At 40.9% G+C, this 15,911-nt stretch overlaps 1 protein-coding gene and 1 pseudogene across 9 annotated transcripts in view; both read right to left on the minus strand.

Annotated features, from left to right (window-relative positions):
• The window catches only part of itpr1b (inositol 1,4,5-trisphosphate receptor, type 1b), a 532,858-nt gene that overhangs the window by 145,294 nt on the left and 371,653 nt on the right, over window positions 1–15,911 (minus strand). For all 9 annotated transcript variants that reach the window (XM_073072453.1, XM_073072460.1, XM_073072457.1 and 6 more), the window contains one exon: window positions 8,633–8,755. In XM_073072453.1, the coding sequence (XP_072928554.1) occupies window positions 8,633–8,755 (123 nt within the window). The remainder of the gene's footprint in view (window positions 1–8,632; window positions 8,756–15,911) is intronic.
• LOC140742135 (eukaryotic translation initiation factor 4E transporter pseudogene) lies at window positions 266–2,020 on the minus strand (annotated as a pseudogene).

Below are 15,911 nucleotides of genomic sequence, written 5' to 3' on the forward strand. Positions count from 1 at the left end.
AGAAATCAAATACAACCAACAAAAAAAAAAAGTTTTTCTTAATAGGGAAGGAGAGTATACTGCCTCTATTCCCAGACATAACCCTAGGGATTATTCTGCCCCATGTGCTGAGGATCAGTGAATAAACTAGAGATTCAATCCGTCTGGAGAGCGGCTGTTTCAGTGAGAGTATCAACAACCTGGCAAAGACGCCAAAGTAATTTTAACTCTTGGTGGTGTATGTATAGATCCTGGCCTGGGTACTGCATTGTCAGTATGGGGCACCTCAGAATGCAAAGCTGATGGAAAACGAATGGCCTTGCTGATTAGGGACTGGTGTATGATAATTCTGACTGCCAAGCAGGTCACCTAGAATATCTGGGAACGGCAGTCACGCTGCAGGTGGTGGCAGAATTTCATCAGGGGATTTTTGATTGTAAAGACAAAGTTCCACTTGCCTTCAAGCTGTTAACTAGTTTAGTGAGAAGAGTTATATCTGTGTCTTTTTTAAAATATTTGTTTAGGACCGGATGACGCAGTTAGAGCCTGTTCCAGATGCTCCACCATGAATGGAGTGGCAAGCTTCCTCTCAAATTCCATTTTGAGACCTTTCGGTTCTGCTTCCACCTCTTCCACAGACAAAACCACCCCAGTCTGTGAACTCTCCTTTAGGCTCTCCTTGTCAGCAGTGAGACTGAACAGCAGTGGTTTCACATCCACATTTGCTTTTCGCTGCATTTCTAAAATATCAACCTTTTTTTGTTAATCTCCCCATCACCTTCTCATGATGGAATGGGGGCAAAGTAGTTTCCAAGCTGTGAAACAGGTATTGGGATCCTCTGCTCCCAACCATCACATGTCTCAAGTTTTTCATATGGAATAGACCACAGGCTACTGGAGTGACTACCTTGTTGACTTAAATTATTTGAAAACCATTGACTGGGTGACATTGATCCTTCACCAAGCATCTCTTCAATCATTGTTGCTAGTCCACACACACATTTCTCCATGATGAAAAATTCATTGAATTCAAAGTCCCCCAATGAGGATTTAGAGATTCAGTCAGGATTGCTTCCTGAGGAACTTCATGGTCAGCTTCTGAGGCGGAAAGAATACATATCTCTGCTTGGGCATCACCATTGCATTCTACACACTCTTAAAGGGTTTCTGATTGCTTCCTGCATCCTATTGCCTGTTTTGGATCCTCCAATGGCACTTTATCATCAAACAATGTCAGCACTATTAACTAGTGGGGTCAGCAGCAAGCCATTCTGCTTCCTCCCCAGTGTAGGAATTACACTACTTACACTCACCAAAAACACCAAACTTTCTCCTAAAGTACATTCCCCTGTAGTCTCATTCCCTTCTTTCTCTAGTATCCCTGTCACACAAGTCTTTGTCTCTGCCACCACGATCAAAGGTTCTTGATGTTGTGATGCACCCACTTCCAATTCTCTGTTGGCAACCCAAACACGAATATTTTCATTCTCTTTATTTTCCAATGGGCTTCCGCTGGAATATTGGAGGTATTGGTCACATGACAGCCACCAGCAAAGCTTCAGCACTGAGGCTCTTCTTTTACATCAAGGTCTTCTTTTATTCTCCATCATGGCATCCAGTCAGAGGGAACCATCTATTACCACTTTAGTAGTCACCCTCTGTCTTCTCCCACAAAGCCAATGTCTAATCCAATCTACTACCTCATCTTGAATGCCGAGTGACTGAATCTTCTTGACCAACATCCCATGTGGGATCTTGTCAAATAAAGTCCACGTAGATAACATTCACTGCCTTACCTCCACCAGCTTTCCTGGGAACTTCTTCAAAAAATTCTGCAACATTGGTTAGGAATGACCTACCACACACTGAGCCGTACTGACTATCCCTGTCTATCCAAGTTTTTATATACCTAGCCCCTAAGAATACCTTCCAAAAACTTTCCCACTACTAATGGCAGGCTCACTGACCTATCCTCTTTCAGGTCTCGTTTATCCTCTTCCATTTTCATGCCACTTATGTCATCCTCCTCTTTCTTTTCCATGTTGTCTGATGAATCCTCTGTTTTCGTATCTCCATTGACTCCTTTCTGTTTGCTCTTCCATTCGTCAAGCTGGGCTTTGCTCTTTGCATCTACTTTTACAAACAGCTTTTTATCTCCCACTTGAAGTTCTTGCAATAACCTTGATGCACGCAGAGTAAAAGACTGGTTCCTTATATTCACAAAAGCTGAATGCTTGCAACTTTCCTGAAACTCCTTAAGCTCTCTCCCAGCTTAAAAACAAGCCACATTTTGAAAGCAACTGCCTGATTAACACATCAGAAGCTTTCTCAGATACAGTGCCTATAAAACGTATTCACCTCCCTTGGAAGTTTTCAGGTTTTATTGCTTACAACATTGAATCACAGTTTCGGTTTTCTCGGTTAATTAACCGGTTAATTTCAGGTTTTTTTTTAAAACACAAAAAAACTCTTTCACATCAAAGTGAAAACAAAGTGATCTAAATTAATTACAAATATAAAACTCAAAATAATTGATTGCCAAAGTATTCACCCCCTTTAATATGACACACTGAAGCATCACTGGTGCAGCCAATCAGTTTTAGAAGTCGCATAATTACAGCAGTAAAATGGATATCACCTGTGTGCAGTCAAGTTGTTTCAATTGATTGTAGTAAAGATACACCTGTAACTGGGAAGTCCAATTGCTGGTGAGTCAGTATCCTGGCAAAAACTACACCCTGAAGACAAAATTATACTCCAAGCAACTCCGTAAAAAGGTTATTGAAAAAGTACAGCTAAGTCAATCATCAGGAAATGGAAAGAATATGGCACAGCTGTAAATCTGCCCAGAACGGGCTCTCCTCAAAATCTGAGTGACCGTGCAAGAAGGGGACTAGTGAGGGAGGCCACCAAGAGATCTATGACAACTCTGGAGGAGTTCCAAACTTTAGTGGCTGAGATGGGAGAGACTGCACATATGACAACTGCTGCCCAGGTGCTTCACCAGTCACAGCTTTATGGGAATGCCACCGTTGAAAAAAATCACATGAAATCAGTTTGTCAGAAGGCATGTGGGAGACTCTGAAGTCAACTGGAAGGTGGTTCTATGACTGATGAAACTAAAATTGAGCTTTTTAGCTACCAGACTAAAATGCTATGTTCATCATAAGCCGAACACCGCACATCATCAAAAACATTCCTACCATAAAGCTTGGTTGTGGCTGCATCATACTGTGGGGATGCTTCACTGCAGCAGGTCCTGGAAGGCTTGTGAAGGTAGAGGGTAAAATGAATGCAGCAAAATACAGGGAAATCCTGGAGGAAAACCTGATGCAATTGTGACTTGGGAGAAGTCTTGGTTTCTAGCAAGAAAATGACCCTAAGCGATAAAGCCAAAGCTACACAAGAATGGCTTAAAAACAACAATGTCCTGGAGTGACCAAGTCAGAACGCAGACCTCAATCCAATTGAGAATTTCTGGCTTGACTTGAAAAGGGCTGTTCACTCATGATCCCCATGCAATCTGCAGTTTTGTAAAGAAGAATGGGGAAAACTTGCGTTGTCCAGAGTAGCAAAGCTGATAGAGACCTATCCACAGAGACTCAAGGTTGTAATTGTTGCCAAAGGTGCATCTACTAAATTCTGACTTGAAAGGGCTGAATACTTATACAATCAATAATTTAGTGTTTTATATTTGTAATTAATTTAGATCACTTGAAATCTCTAATTTGAACAAAGACCTTTCTTCACTTTGACATGAAAGTATATTTTTCTGTTGAATAGTGGCAAAAAAAAGCCAAATTAAATCCACTGTGATCAATGTTGTAAAACAATAAAATGAAAAAAGTTCCAAGCACTGTGAATACTTTTCATAGGCACTCAATGTTGCCTACAAAAAACTGTTGTAGTCAAAACACTGCCTTTGTCAGTCACCATTCCTTGGAGTGCTGTGGCCCTTCCTTAGTCCAATATGCTTTCCAAACAGAAGCACAGATTTTGCCACAAATACGCGTTAGCCCTCTGTTGTGCAAAAGTTCGTGGTGTATCGCATGGAGACAGATGTGACATCATCCAATACCTTTTGTAATTCACTTTCAATTAATTCTATGACAAGGGATGTGGCTTATAAATGGTGGATGGATCTCTAATCAAGTTGTAGTTGTCTCAGCCAATCACAACCCCACGATGCTGGTCCCCCTGTTCTTACCCCATACCAGCTCAATGGGGCTTGCTATTTGTTATATTTCACTGTTACAAATACATTCCCCACAGGAATGATCTAGTATAAATTCTTAGTTGGATATCTGCAGGCTTCAGTTCAGGATCTTTGAAATGCCATTCAAAGTCATTTTGTGGAATGGCTGATATAGCTGAGCCAGTCTCCAATTCCATGTTAATTAATTTGCCATTCACTTCTGGTGCAAGCCACATTGTTCATCGATTTGTTAGTTTTCACACTGTAAATCTCAAGGTTGCTTAGTCCTGTGTCACTCTCATCATTATCAGATTTTTCATCAGTAATATGCAGATTTGTGATCTTTTTGAAACTGCAACTTGACTTTCTTTTTCTCTTCCTTGTGCAGTCTATTTATTTTTGTCTGCCTGGCATGCTCATCAACTGCTCTCGATAACTCGGGCACTCACCCCTCTCCACAACTCAGCTGCTAACCTCTGGAATTAAGCTCTTTAGTCCATGTATAAGCAAAACCATGATTTGGTGTCAAGCTGAGTGACTTAGTGAAATGCGTACTGGATGTCAGTCAGCGGATTATTGTTGGATTGCACTGTAATTGAAGCTCTCCACTCCATTTCTGATTACTCAGTTTGCACTGAGTAGACAATAATTAACTTTAATGCATTGACCCTGGAGTTTTGTAAATACGAGTGTAACTGGACAATTTTTCTCATTGGAGGTAGATTTCCTATGAGATAGAAACAGTAGCTGGCCACATGGTTCTATCTATACAGGTAGTCCCTGAGTTACGAACGTCCGACTTACAGACAACTCGTACTTACGAACCCAGGAAGGAGAACGCCGTCTGCCACTTTAAGTCAGATCACGACGCCACCTGCCATTTTAAGTCATTGCCGTTGACACTGTGTTGAGTGTTTAACTTTGTATTTGGCTTAAACTTTTCTTAGTAAGATTCACCCTGACCTCACCCCTGCTCCGGTAGGCTGGTGCGCAGTGAGATCAATGCTGGGCTCAAGAACGGAGGTTTCCGAGTTCGATCCAGTGACAGACCGCTCCCATGCTGGGTTGATGTTGATCCAGTGACTCCCGTACCATCCGTGCCGGATTGATATCGAGCTCGCAACTCAACCTCGTAAAAAAAAACACTGCTACCTCCATTTTAAAATCCCACGTGGAATATTGTGGAGGATCAAATACTCAAACCCAGCTCAGCCCCCACTTGTCCCATTTAACCTGTCTCATTGCAGTGGTCCTTAGGACCCAGTGGACCTCGGGAGCCAGCGGAGCTCGGGACCTGCCGTCTGCAGTGTTTCTGTTCCATTGACGGGAAGCGATCGCGATTGAAAATAAAGTGGAAATAATAAAGCGTTTAGAAAGAGGTGAAACGCCATCGGTCATGGAAATGCATTAGGGTACAGCGTCTGTCAACAACTTCGGGACAAAGTTCTGCGATTTTGACCAGGTGATGGTAAACCAAGTCGGATTTGTGTGTGCTCATTTCACCATTCAATAATTTTTATATCCAAACTCACCTCCTGCTTCAACTCCAAATGCCTCGATTCCCTTGCTATCTGAAAATGTGTGTCTCCAACACGAATATCTCCAGTCACAGCCCCCATTGCGCTTTGCATCAGTTTTTACTGCAGTGTTACATTATTAAGATACAGAACAGAGAGAGTTTGCATTCATCATGTTACTTTACTTAATTTCACTTTTGGTGAGTGAACCAAGAAACCGAAGGAAATAAATGCACTCAAGTTTATAGGAAAGTACAAGAACTTTCAAACCATGTGTGCTGTGGGTTGGAACAAAGCCAAAAATGTTTAGCCCAAGAGCAAGTGCGATTCATGTAGAGGTTGACTAATAACATGAAAAAGCAGCCTTTTGCTCAGTACTTGGGGAAACCAGACCAACTCTGCAAACAAGTTTAGTCAGGATTTTTCTTTTCTTATCCAGACAGCAATTAAAACACTGCATCTGAAGTGCCATGATTAAAGTACCGGTAGGAAATGTATTGATCAATTTGTGAACACTTTCACAAATAGTAGCAAGTTGATGCCTCACTCAATTCTTCATTTAATAATAATGGACAAGAGTACTAATACTGAAACATAACACATCCTTGCTTTTTGGAAGAGTGATATGGGGTATGAGAAGGCGGGCACCATCACGGTTTAACAGCTCATGCAATAGGCAAAAGCTCTCACAGTGTAGCCCTTCCTCGCTGTCTCGCTAAATTGAATGCTATGCTCAAGTCTCTGATGTGAGACCTCAATCTTCAGATTCAGAAAAATAAAACTATTAGAGATGCCATTTTGGAACAGATTCAACAACAGTATGCTGTTACCAGTTTACATCTAAAATTTTTACTTGGCAATTATAAAAATAGTTTTATTATTCTGGAATATACTAACGTGGTTTTATTGAACAAAGCTATGACTCAAACATAATTCATGGCATTGAGATAGCAAATGAATGTATGCGATTTGGTTATTGAAATTTACAGTCCCGAAAAATTATTTACACATCATTTCGTTCCAAACTATTCTGAATTAACACAATTTTCCTGAAGGATGATTAAAATGTAAGGCCCTTCAGTGCTTGTCAGATTGCTTACAAGTGCTCATTTCTGGATTTAGGAGGGAATGCACTATGGCACAAGTGTCCATCTTAGTACTGGAAAAAAAGGTTAGAAGATTAGCTGACTGGCTGGAGGCAAAGGATGAGAATAAAGAGGTGCCTTTTCAAGTTGTTTGCCGGTGACTAGTGATGTTCTGCAGGGGTTGGTATTGGGATGGAACCACTTCTTTTCATGTTCAATGTCAGTGATCTGGATGATGGAATTGATGGCTTTGTGGTAAGTTTTGGGGATGATACAAAGCTAGGTGGCAGAACAGGTGGAGTTGAGGAAGCAGGGAGTCTTCAGAAGTACTTACACACATTAGGACAAAGTGCAAAGAAGTGGCAGATGGAATATTGGAAAAGTGTATGGTCATGAATTTTGACAGAAGGAATAAAGGCGCAAACAATTTTCTAAATCGGGAGGAAATTCAGATGTCAGAGGTGCAAAGGACTTGGGAGTTCTTGTGCAGGATTTCCTAAAGGTCAACTTGCAGGTTGAGTTGGTGGTAAGGAAGGCAAATGAAATGTTAGCATTCACTGTGGGAGAACTAGGATGCAAAGGCATAGATGTAATGCACAGGCTTTATAAGGCATTGCTCCGACTGCATTTAGAATGCTTTGAGCAGTTCTCAGGCCCTTATCTAAGAGAGGATATGCTGGCATTGGAGAGGGTTCAGAGGAGGCTTACAAGAATGATTAGGGGAATGAAAAGGTTAATGCACGAGGAGAGTTTCATGGCTCTGTGCTTGTACGCTCTGGAGTTTAGAAGAATGAGGGAGATCCCATTGAAATTTATTGAATATTGAAAGGCCTAGATAGAGTGGACATGCAGAGTATGTTTCCTACAGTGGAGGAGTCTAGGACCAGAGGGCACAACCTCAGAATCAAAGGGCATCCTTTTGGAACAGAAGTGAGGAGAAATTTTGTTACCTAGACAGTGGTGAATTGGTAGAATTAGTTTCCACAGGTAACTGCAGAGGCCAAATTATTGGGTATATTTAAAGTGGAGGCTGATAAGTTCTTGATTAGTAAGGCATCAAAGGTTATGGGGAGAAGGCAGGGCAAAGAGGTTGAGAGGGATAATAAATCAGTCATGATGGAATGGCAGAACAGACGCAATGGGTTGAATGGCCTAATTCTGCTCCAATGACTTATGGTCTGTGGACTTACCTCAGGTTTAAAACAGAATAATGCTGCAGGTTTTCTAACTGCATTCTGGTCTGGACATTGCATTAGAAATGATGGTGAAATGTCTGGAGTAGCCACACATAGTTAAATGCAGAGTGTTGTGTGCGCAGACTAGCAATTTGTCAGATAATTATTTTAATATCTTCTGCTATTTACAACAATGAAAATTATATTTCAGCTCTTGCGATATGGAATATTAAGCTGAAATGTCATTTTACATCTGCAATACATTTTTACTGTTAAATCTGTTCCTTTGTTCTGGTTCCGTGTCTGTGGGAAAATGGCTGCCCAATCATCTAGATAACAACACCTTCACAAGCCTCAGAAATCCCCTTCTGTTGATGTCTGACACAGACTCACTTTAAGAAATGTGAAATCCACTCAACTCCATGGTTGCTTATTCAGATTTAGTCTGCAATCCACTTAACCTATCATATATTTCATTTCAAACTAGGCAATGAGGAAATTATCTCATTTTATAAACAGTATGGAATCCACATCTTTGATGGTGAAATACACTGGCACAATCTATTAACAATATTATGGAAGTCTAAAATGAAGGCAAACAGCTTTGTTTTCCATTCTTCTTCAATTAAAACAGCTACACAAATTGCCAAGCTCATGGAACACAGATTAATGTGACAGTACCTCCTCGGGCGCCCTCAAAGGGGTAGAACAATGCAACCAACAGGTTCATGAGAACGGCTAGATTGAAGGAAATGCTGCTCCAAAACGTCATGTTGCGGGAACACCAATACAGAACTGGCTGTCCTGTTAGAACAAAGTAAATGGGTTTACTGTGGGTTCAGGTCTTCAATTAGATACAAAATTTATAATTACAATATATATTTTTAAAAAGGAAATTCAGACAAAAGGATGGACAGATAAAGAAGATTTGGAATAAACATTACCAAGGTAAAATGTAATGGCATTTCTATTATACCTTTCATGATTTAGATCATTGAAAACACTCTAGAGTCAATGCAGTACTTGCTGGAGTGCAATCAAGCCCCTAATGCAGCTAAGATGGTAGTCAACTTGTGTTTAGCAAGCTACCCTGAAGAGCAATCAGCCAGCGATCTATTTTAGTGAGAGGTTCAGAAGAGGTGGAACCCAGATAATACATAAATGGCATCCAGCATAGGAACTAATGGAGGCTTTTCAACCAAACGTTATCTATTCCACTATTCCATCAGATCACAGTTAATCATCATCTTAATTCAATGTGCATACCTTAGCTTCCATTTTGCTTTAGATCTTTACGTTATAAAAATGCATTTTCAGTTTCAAAGTTTCAACGGGCACAACATACATAGTCTGTTGGTAGAAAACATGCTACATCACATGCCAATTTGTTTGAAAGATTGCTTCCTGTGTTCCTGATAGTCCAGTGCTATTTAACACTGTATCCTCTTTGTCCTGAGCTCCCCAACTCAAAAACATAGCTTCTCTACAATTTCCCTAGCAAATCCATTTTAAGCACAAAGTTTGACATTTATACCATCCCTCAACTTCCCTTCTTACTGTTAATTTTTAAATTCGAAATTCAAGAAGTTCAAAGTAAATTTATTATCAAAGTACATATCTGTCACCATATACCCGAGATTCATTCCCTTGTGGGCATTCTCAATAAATACACAATAGAATAATAACCACAATGGAATCAATGAAAGACTACACCAACCTGGGTGTCAACCAGTGTGAAAAAGACAACAAATTGCAAATACAAAAAGAAATAATAATAAATAAATGAACAATAAGTCTCGAGAACTTGAGATGAAGAGACTTTGAAAGTGAGTCTACAGGTTATGGGAACATTTCAACAATGGGGCAAGTGAAGTTATCCTCTCTGGTTCAAGAGCCTAATGGTGTGGGGTAATAATTGTTCATGATCCTGGTGGGGTGAGAGTCCAGAGTCCTGTACCCTTTTCCTGGCGGCAGCAGCGGAAAGAGAGCATGACCTGGTGGCGAGGATCCCTGAGGATGGATGTTGCTTTCCTGCAACAACGATGTGCTCAATGGTGGGTAAGGATTTACCCCCACGATGAACTGGGCTGTACCCACTACTTTTTGTGATATTTTACATTCAAGAGTATTGGTGATTCCATACCAGGCTGTGATGCAACCAGTCAATATACTTTCCACTCATCGTCATTGTTAGGTCATATCTGGAATTTCCAGTTGGCGGATGATTTCCTTCCACACCGTTCTGTCCTGACACTTGTCCACAACATCCCTAGTCTTGTCCAGCTTAGTCCAATCCTTGATGTTAACCAGCCATGTTGTTCTTTGCCTTCCTCTTCCTTTCTTTCCCTCCACCTTTCCATATAGCAAATCCAACAAGATGTTATCTCTCAGCGTAACGTGTCCACAGTAAGCAACTTTGAACTTCATAATTTTCTCCAGCAATATCCATGGTCTATCAACTTCGGACAAAACCCTCTCATTTGAAACTTTCTCTACCCAGCTGATCTTCAACATTAATCGACAGCACCACACTTCAAAAGCATTAATTCGCTTCATGTCATCCTTCTTCAGGGTCCATGTTTCTGATCCATACCTCAGCACTGACCATACGTAACACTCGAGGAAGCGGATTCTACTTTGGATGTCTACCTTCCGATTGCATAGTAGATCTTTTAGCTTCATGAACTGGGTCTTAGCCATACCTATTCTCCTTCTGATCTCAATTTCACATCTCCCATCATCTGTCAGACAACTGCCAAGATATTCAAACTTACACACCTGTTCAATGTCTTGTCCATTCCCTTGTAACGCTACCATCATGAATGAGTATTTAGTGTTTGTTTTGCTTACCACCATCAATTTTGTTTTCTTAGGGTTGATTTTTAGTCTGTAATTAAGGCTTTTCTCATTCACTTTATTCAGCATAATCTGCTGTTCGCATTCGCTGTCAGCTAACAACGTGGTGTCGTCCGCATACCTGATGTTATCCACCTTCCGGCATCCAGTTGGAATACCTGTCTCCTGATGGTTGCATTCCTGAAAAATCCATTCTCCATAGAGGTTGAACAAATCCGGCGAGCCAACACAGCCTTGCCTTACATGCCCATGGTGATAGCTCATTTTCTACCCTGACCGCTGATTTCTGTTTCCAATACAAGTTCCTTATTATCTGCACATTCTCCCATCCCAGATCGTACTTGTTCAGCACCTCTATTACTTTCTCGTGTCTTACTTTATCAAAAGCCTTTTCATAGTTAATAAAGCATAAGTAGATGGTCTTTTGTGCCTCAATGCATCTCTCCATGATGTTTCTCATCACAAATATTCCTTCCCTTGTTCCTGAGCCTTTATGAAAACCAAACTGCATTTCTCCAATCTCATCGCTGACTGTACCTTTCATTCTGCTGAACACTAGTTTCAACAGTAGCTTGACGCAGTGAGACATTATGTTTATCGTCCTGTGATCGTTACATTTTATCATCCTTGGCTTTTTCGGTAAGGTGATAAGTACCAATTTGAGAAAGTCCTCCAGAAGATTTCCTGTTAGATAACTGTTGTTTAATATTGCTAAAAGGTTCGTTTTTTCCTTCAGCCCAAGTGATTTCAGAATTTCAGTGGAAATCCTATCTCCACTGGCTGCCTTTCTGACTTTTAGACTCCAAATCGCACTTTCCATCCCTGATATCAATATTTTAGGTTGATCAGTCATTTGATTTAATTCTGGTAAATCCTCAATCCTGCTATCTTCAAATAATTCCAAGATCATGGACAGAAGGGTTGAGTACATTTTGGAATTATTTGAAGACACTCTCCACTATATATCAATAGAAGTTTGTCAAATTTTCAGATGTCATGTTGAATCTTCAAACTCCAAAGGAAGCTTTCTTCATAATTGCATTTGCGTACTGGACCCGGGACAAGTCGTGTGAAATGATAACATCAAGGAATTTAAAGTTGCTGACCCTCTCCACCTCTGATCTTCTGATGAAGACTCTCTCATGGACCTCTAGTTTCCTCTTCCTGAAGTTAACAATCAGCTCCGGTGGTCTTGCGGACAATGAGTGAGAGGTTGTTGTTGTGGCACCAATCAGCCAGATTTTCAGTCTCTCTCCTATATGCTGATACTTCGCCAGCTTTAAAATATCCATTAGCCAGTAATTACCTAAATGCTGTCTATGTTCAGCCCATCAAACTAATATGCACCTAATCAATCCGCTATTCCAAAATGTCTAAACAGGGATCATTTGTTATCAAGCTGCAGAGAAGGTCTTACTGACTCCATGCAGCTGACAATTTTTGACAGAATGCATTAATAATTGGCTGTTCTCACTCAAAAGGTTTTATCTTGAGACAGTCAGGTAATGCTCCAATGGGTTTGACGCGTCTTATGCTAGCAGCCAAGCAGGGAAGCAGCATGGCCCATCAAACCCAGCTGTCTACTTCACAGTTCTGGGAGCTCCAACCATAGATCAGTATTCCAAAAAAAAATCCCCAATAAAGCTGTACTATTGTAATTCATTGCGCATATTACAAATATAGTCCCTTATTATTCATTCAACATTTAAATTTCTTATAGACAAGCTATTAATAATAATGACAAATACAGGAAAATCTCAGCAGGTCAGAAAGCATCTGTGGTAAAAGAAGCAGTGCCTGAAATTTTACAAAGGAGCTTGAACCTGAAATGTTAACAAGTTTCTTTCCTCAGATGTTGCCTGACTTGCTGAGTCTTCCCTTACATTTTCTGTCTGTATTGGAAATTCAAACAGCTGCAGTTTTTAAAAAAATACTCACCACCACTCATATCAGTTAATATAAACACACCATTCTTTAACTGTACTTCACAACATGGGTCTGCTTTGTCTTCTGACCTAATAAATCACTTGTGACTTAAGGATCGGATGAATGTAACTCAAATATTTATATTGTTTTTCCTTAAAGTCAATAGCATACTCAGATGAAAGTTCAATATTAGGACAGTATTTAAAGATACATGAACAATTAAAAAAAAGCAAAAGGTGAGAGCTTTGATCATGAGGTAAAAACCGTTTTGCATTCAGCGCAGAAACTAGATATTTGGCCTCTCATGTCCTTGGGTTATCTGTTTAGCTGTACTTTCTTAATCAGCCCTAATGCAGGTTTTTCTTTTTCATCTACTTATCCCTCAATTTTCCTCCACCTCCTTTCAGATCGTGCATTCCAGATTATAATAGCTGTGTAAAAGGCAATCTTATCATCTCAATAGTGTTAATTCCAATCATTCTTTAACAAGCATGCATTAAACTAACACTGGCTCAGAACTTTTGGAACTCAAGTGAAACCTTACATTAGGAATCAAGAAATTGCATCTTAGGAGGAGTGGATGAAAATAATTTTGAATTGTTTTAAAAGAAAAGTCAGGATGTAATCAAACAGATCTTATGTAACTAGATGATGAATTTGCCACCCTCCAAACATCTGGTACAACTCCTGGGGCCAGTAAGTGCGCAATGATCACCAAAAGCATGGCTTTCTCTTTTTGTTTTCCTCAATGTCTCTGTTGCTTTGGGGGGGGGGGGGGTCTAGAGAATACACCCAATAGAGTGATTGCTCCCTTCCTGTTTCTGACTTCCACTCATACCAACTCAGTAAACCTCACAAAACAATGCCATTTCCCCCACCTCTTAACTCCCTCCCTGTCCCTAACCCCAGAACATTCAGCAACATTCCTGCCCCAGTGACGACCACGTCTCTGTAATGGCCATAACACTGACCCAAGCTCTGTTCATCACCCTTGTTCCTGATAATTCTCACATTGAAACATACTATTTCAATCCATCCAACTGACTGTATTTATGCCCTATCCACTGCTTATTTTTCCTCATAGCCTCTGTGCTCATTGCATCTACCTTTACACAAACTGCTTGATTCTCTGAACTACCATATTGGTTCCTACTCCCCTGCCAACACTGTTTGAACTCTCCCAACAGCTCTAGCAAACCTGCCCATACAGGACATTGGCCCCCTTTAAGTTCAAGAGCAACCTGTCCCTTTTGATTAGGTCATACCTTCTCTAGAAGAGATCCCAATGATTTACAAAAACTGACCCTGGACCAATTCTTCAGCCACACGTTTATCTGCTATATCATCCTATTCTTAACTTCACTGGTGCATGGTACAGGCAGCAATCCAGAGAATACAGCAACTGAAGTCCTGCCTTTTAGACTCCGACTGCCTTTTATTCACTCTTCAGAACTTCATCCCTTTTCCTAACTATGTCATTGGCACCAATATGTCCCATGACTTCTGGCTGTTCATCTTTCCTTGTAGGAATACTGTGGACCAAATCTGAGACATCCCTCACCTTGGTCGAAGGAGGCAACCATCTGGTTATCTCTTTCACACAATCTTCTGTCTGTTGTCCTAACTATTTAATCCTTTATCACCACCACTCTCCTCTTCCTCCCCTCCCTTTCTAAGTCCCACCCAATAGTATCCAAAGTGTTATTGAGGGTATTCACCACAGGAGTACTATGTGCTTTCGGCCTATTTCTTCTCTCTCTCTCTCTCCTAACTGAAACCATCTATGTGCCTCCTGCAACTTAGGAGTGACTGCCTTCATGCAGCTCCCATCAGCTCCTCATTCTCCCAAATGATCATCCAGTTCCAGTTCCCTGACACAGACTGCAAGGAGCTGCAAGCAGATGTTCTTCTCACAGGTGTAGTCGTCAGAGACACCGGAGGTCTCCCTGACTCCCACATTGTGCAAGAGGAGCACAAGGCTGCCCTGGGATCTATTTTCATTGTCCTACCATGGAATAATAAAGGAAGAAAGGAACATGACTGGAATCTTAGTCTCAACCTCTTCTCACAAAAGCCACGTAAGCCAAAGACCGTTTCCCCACTGTAACCCTGTTCACTCCCAAAATAGCTGTTCCACTTAAACCTAGCTTTCTTAGTGGCCCCTGCCACTGTCTAATTATTTGACTGATTTACAAAGGAACAGATAGTCCTGACAGACTCTGCTTTTTATATCTCCTGCTTCTTGTGACAAATAATGGCTTCTGCTAACCAAAATGGAATAGAAAGTACCGACTGGTATGTGGCTTGAGGCGTAAGGAAAAATGAACAGTGTATTAGATGGCAGCGTCTGGTTTGTTGCCATCTATGACAAATTCTTAACTTTCTTGTGGGTTTTCAGAAAGCATACAAGAACCTTCTCATTGCAAATTACATTGGTGCTTGCTTTCCTACACTGTCAAGTTGACATTCAGCTCATTAGTTCTATGCTAGCTGTCAGAGCAATCTTATCAATCATATTCCACACGATAAGCCACAGCCAGTAACCACTGCATCATCACTCCAATCAATTTAACGTACAGATCTTGTGAAGATATGTTCTGTAAGATTTTACTCAATCCTCAACCCGATTCCTTTGTAGGTTTTTCTTGTGCCTTCTCAATAGCTCCCAATAACTCCACAGAACCCTCAAAGTTACAACATGCTTCCCTCTAGAACACTGGCACCCGTCCTGTGGTCCCAATCTACCCAGGCCAACAACTAGAGTGCAGTGAGACTCAATCCATTTGCTTTGACCTGATCAATTTGACCTTGGATGGTGATCTGAGATGAAAGATTATTGCATTTTCAAGAACCCATTGCTATCTTAGCAAGTGTTTGTAATGCTATTTTATAAGGAAGTTAGTTGAGGGGTGGATGTGGAGAGGATGTTTCCTATGGTGGGGGTATCCAGAATTAGAGAGCACAGCCTCAAAACTGAGCGCTGACCTTTTGGAATAGAGATAAGGAGGAACTTTTTTAGCCAAAGAGTAATGAATCCCTGAAATGCTCTGCCACAGACTGCAGTGGAGGCCAAGTCTGTGGGTATATTTAAGGCAGAAGTTGATCGTTTCTTGATCAGTCAGGGCATCAAAAGATACGGCGAGAAATCAAGTGGATGGGGTTGAGTGGGATTCGGGAT

This window comes from Hemitrygon akajei, chromosome 19, assembly GCF_048418815.1.
Source record: "Hemitrygon akajei chromosome 19, sHemAka1.3, whole genome shotgun sequence".
In the NCBI taxonomy this organism is placed as follows: Eukaryota; Metazoa; Chordata; class Chondrichthyes; order Myliobatiformes; family Dasyatidae; genus Hemitrygon; species Hemitrygon akajei.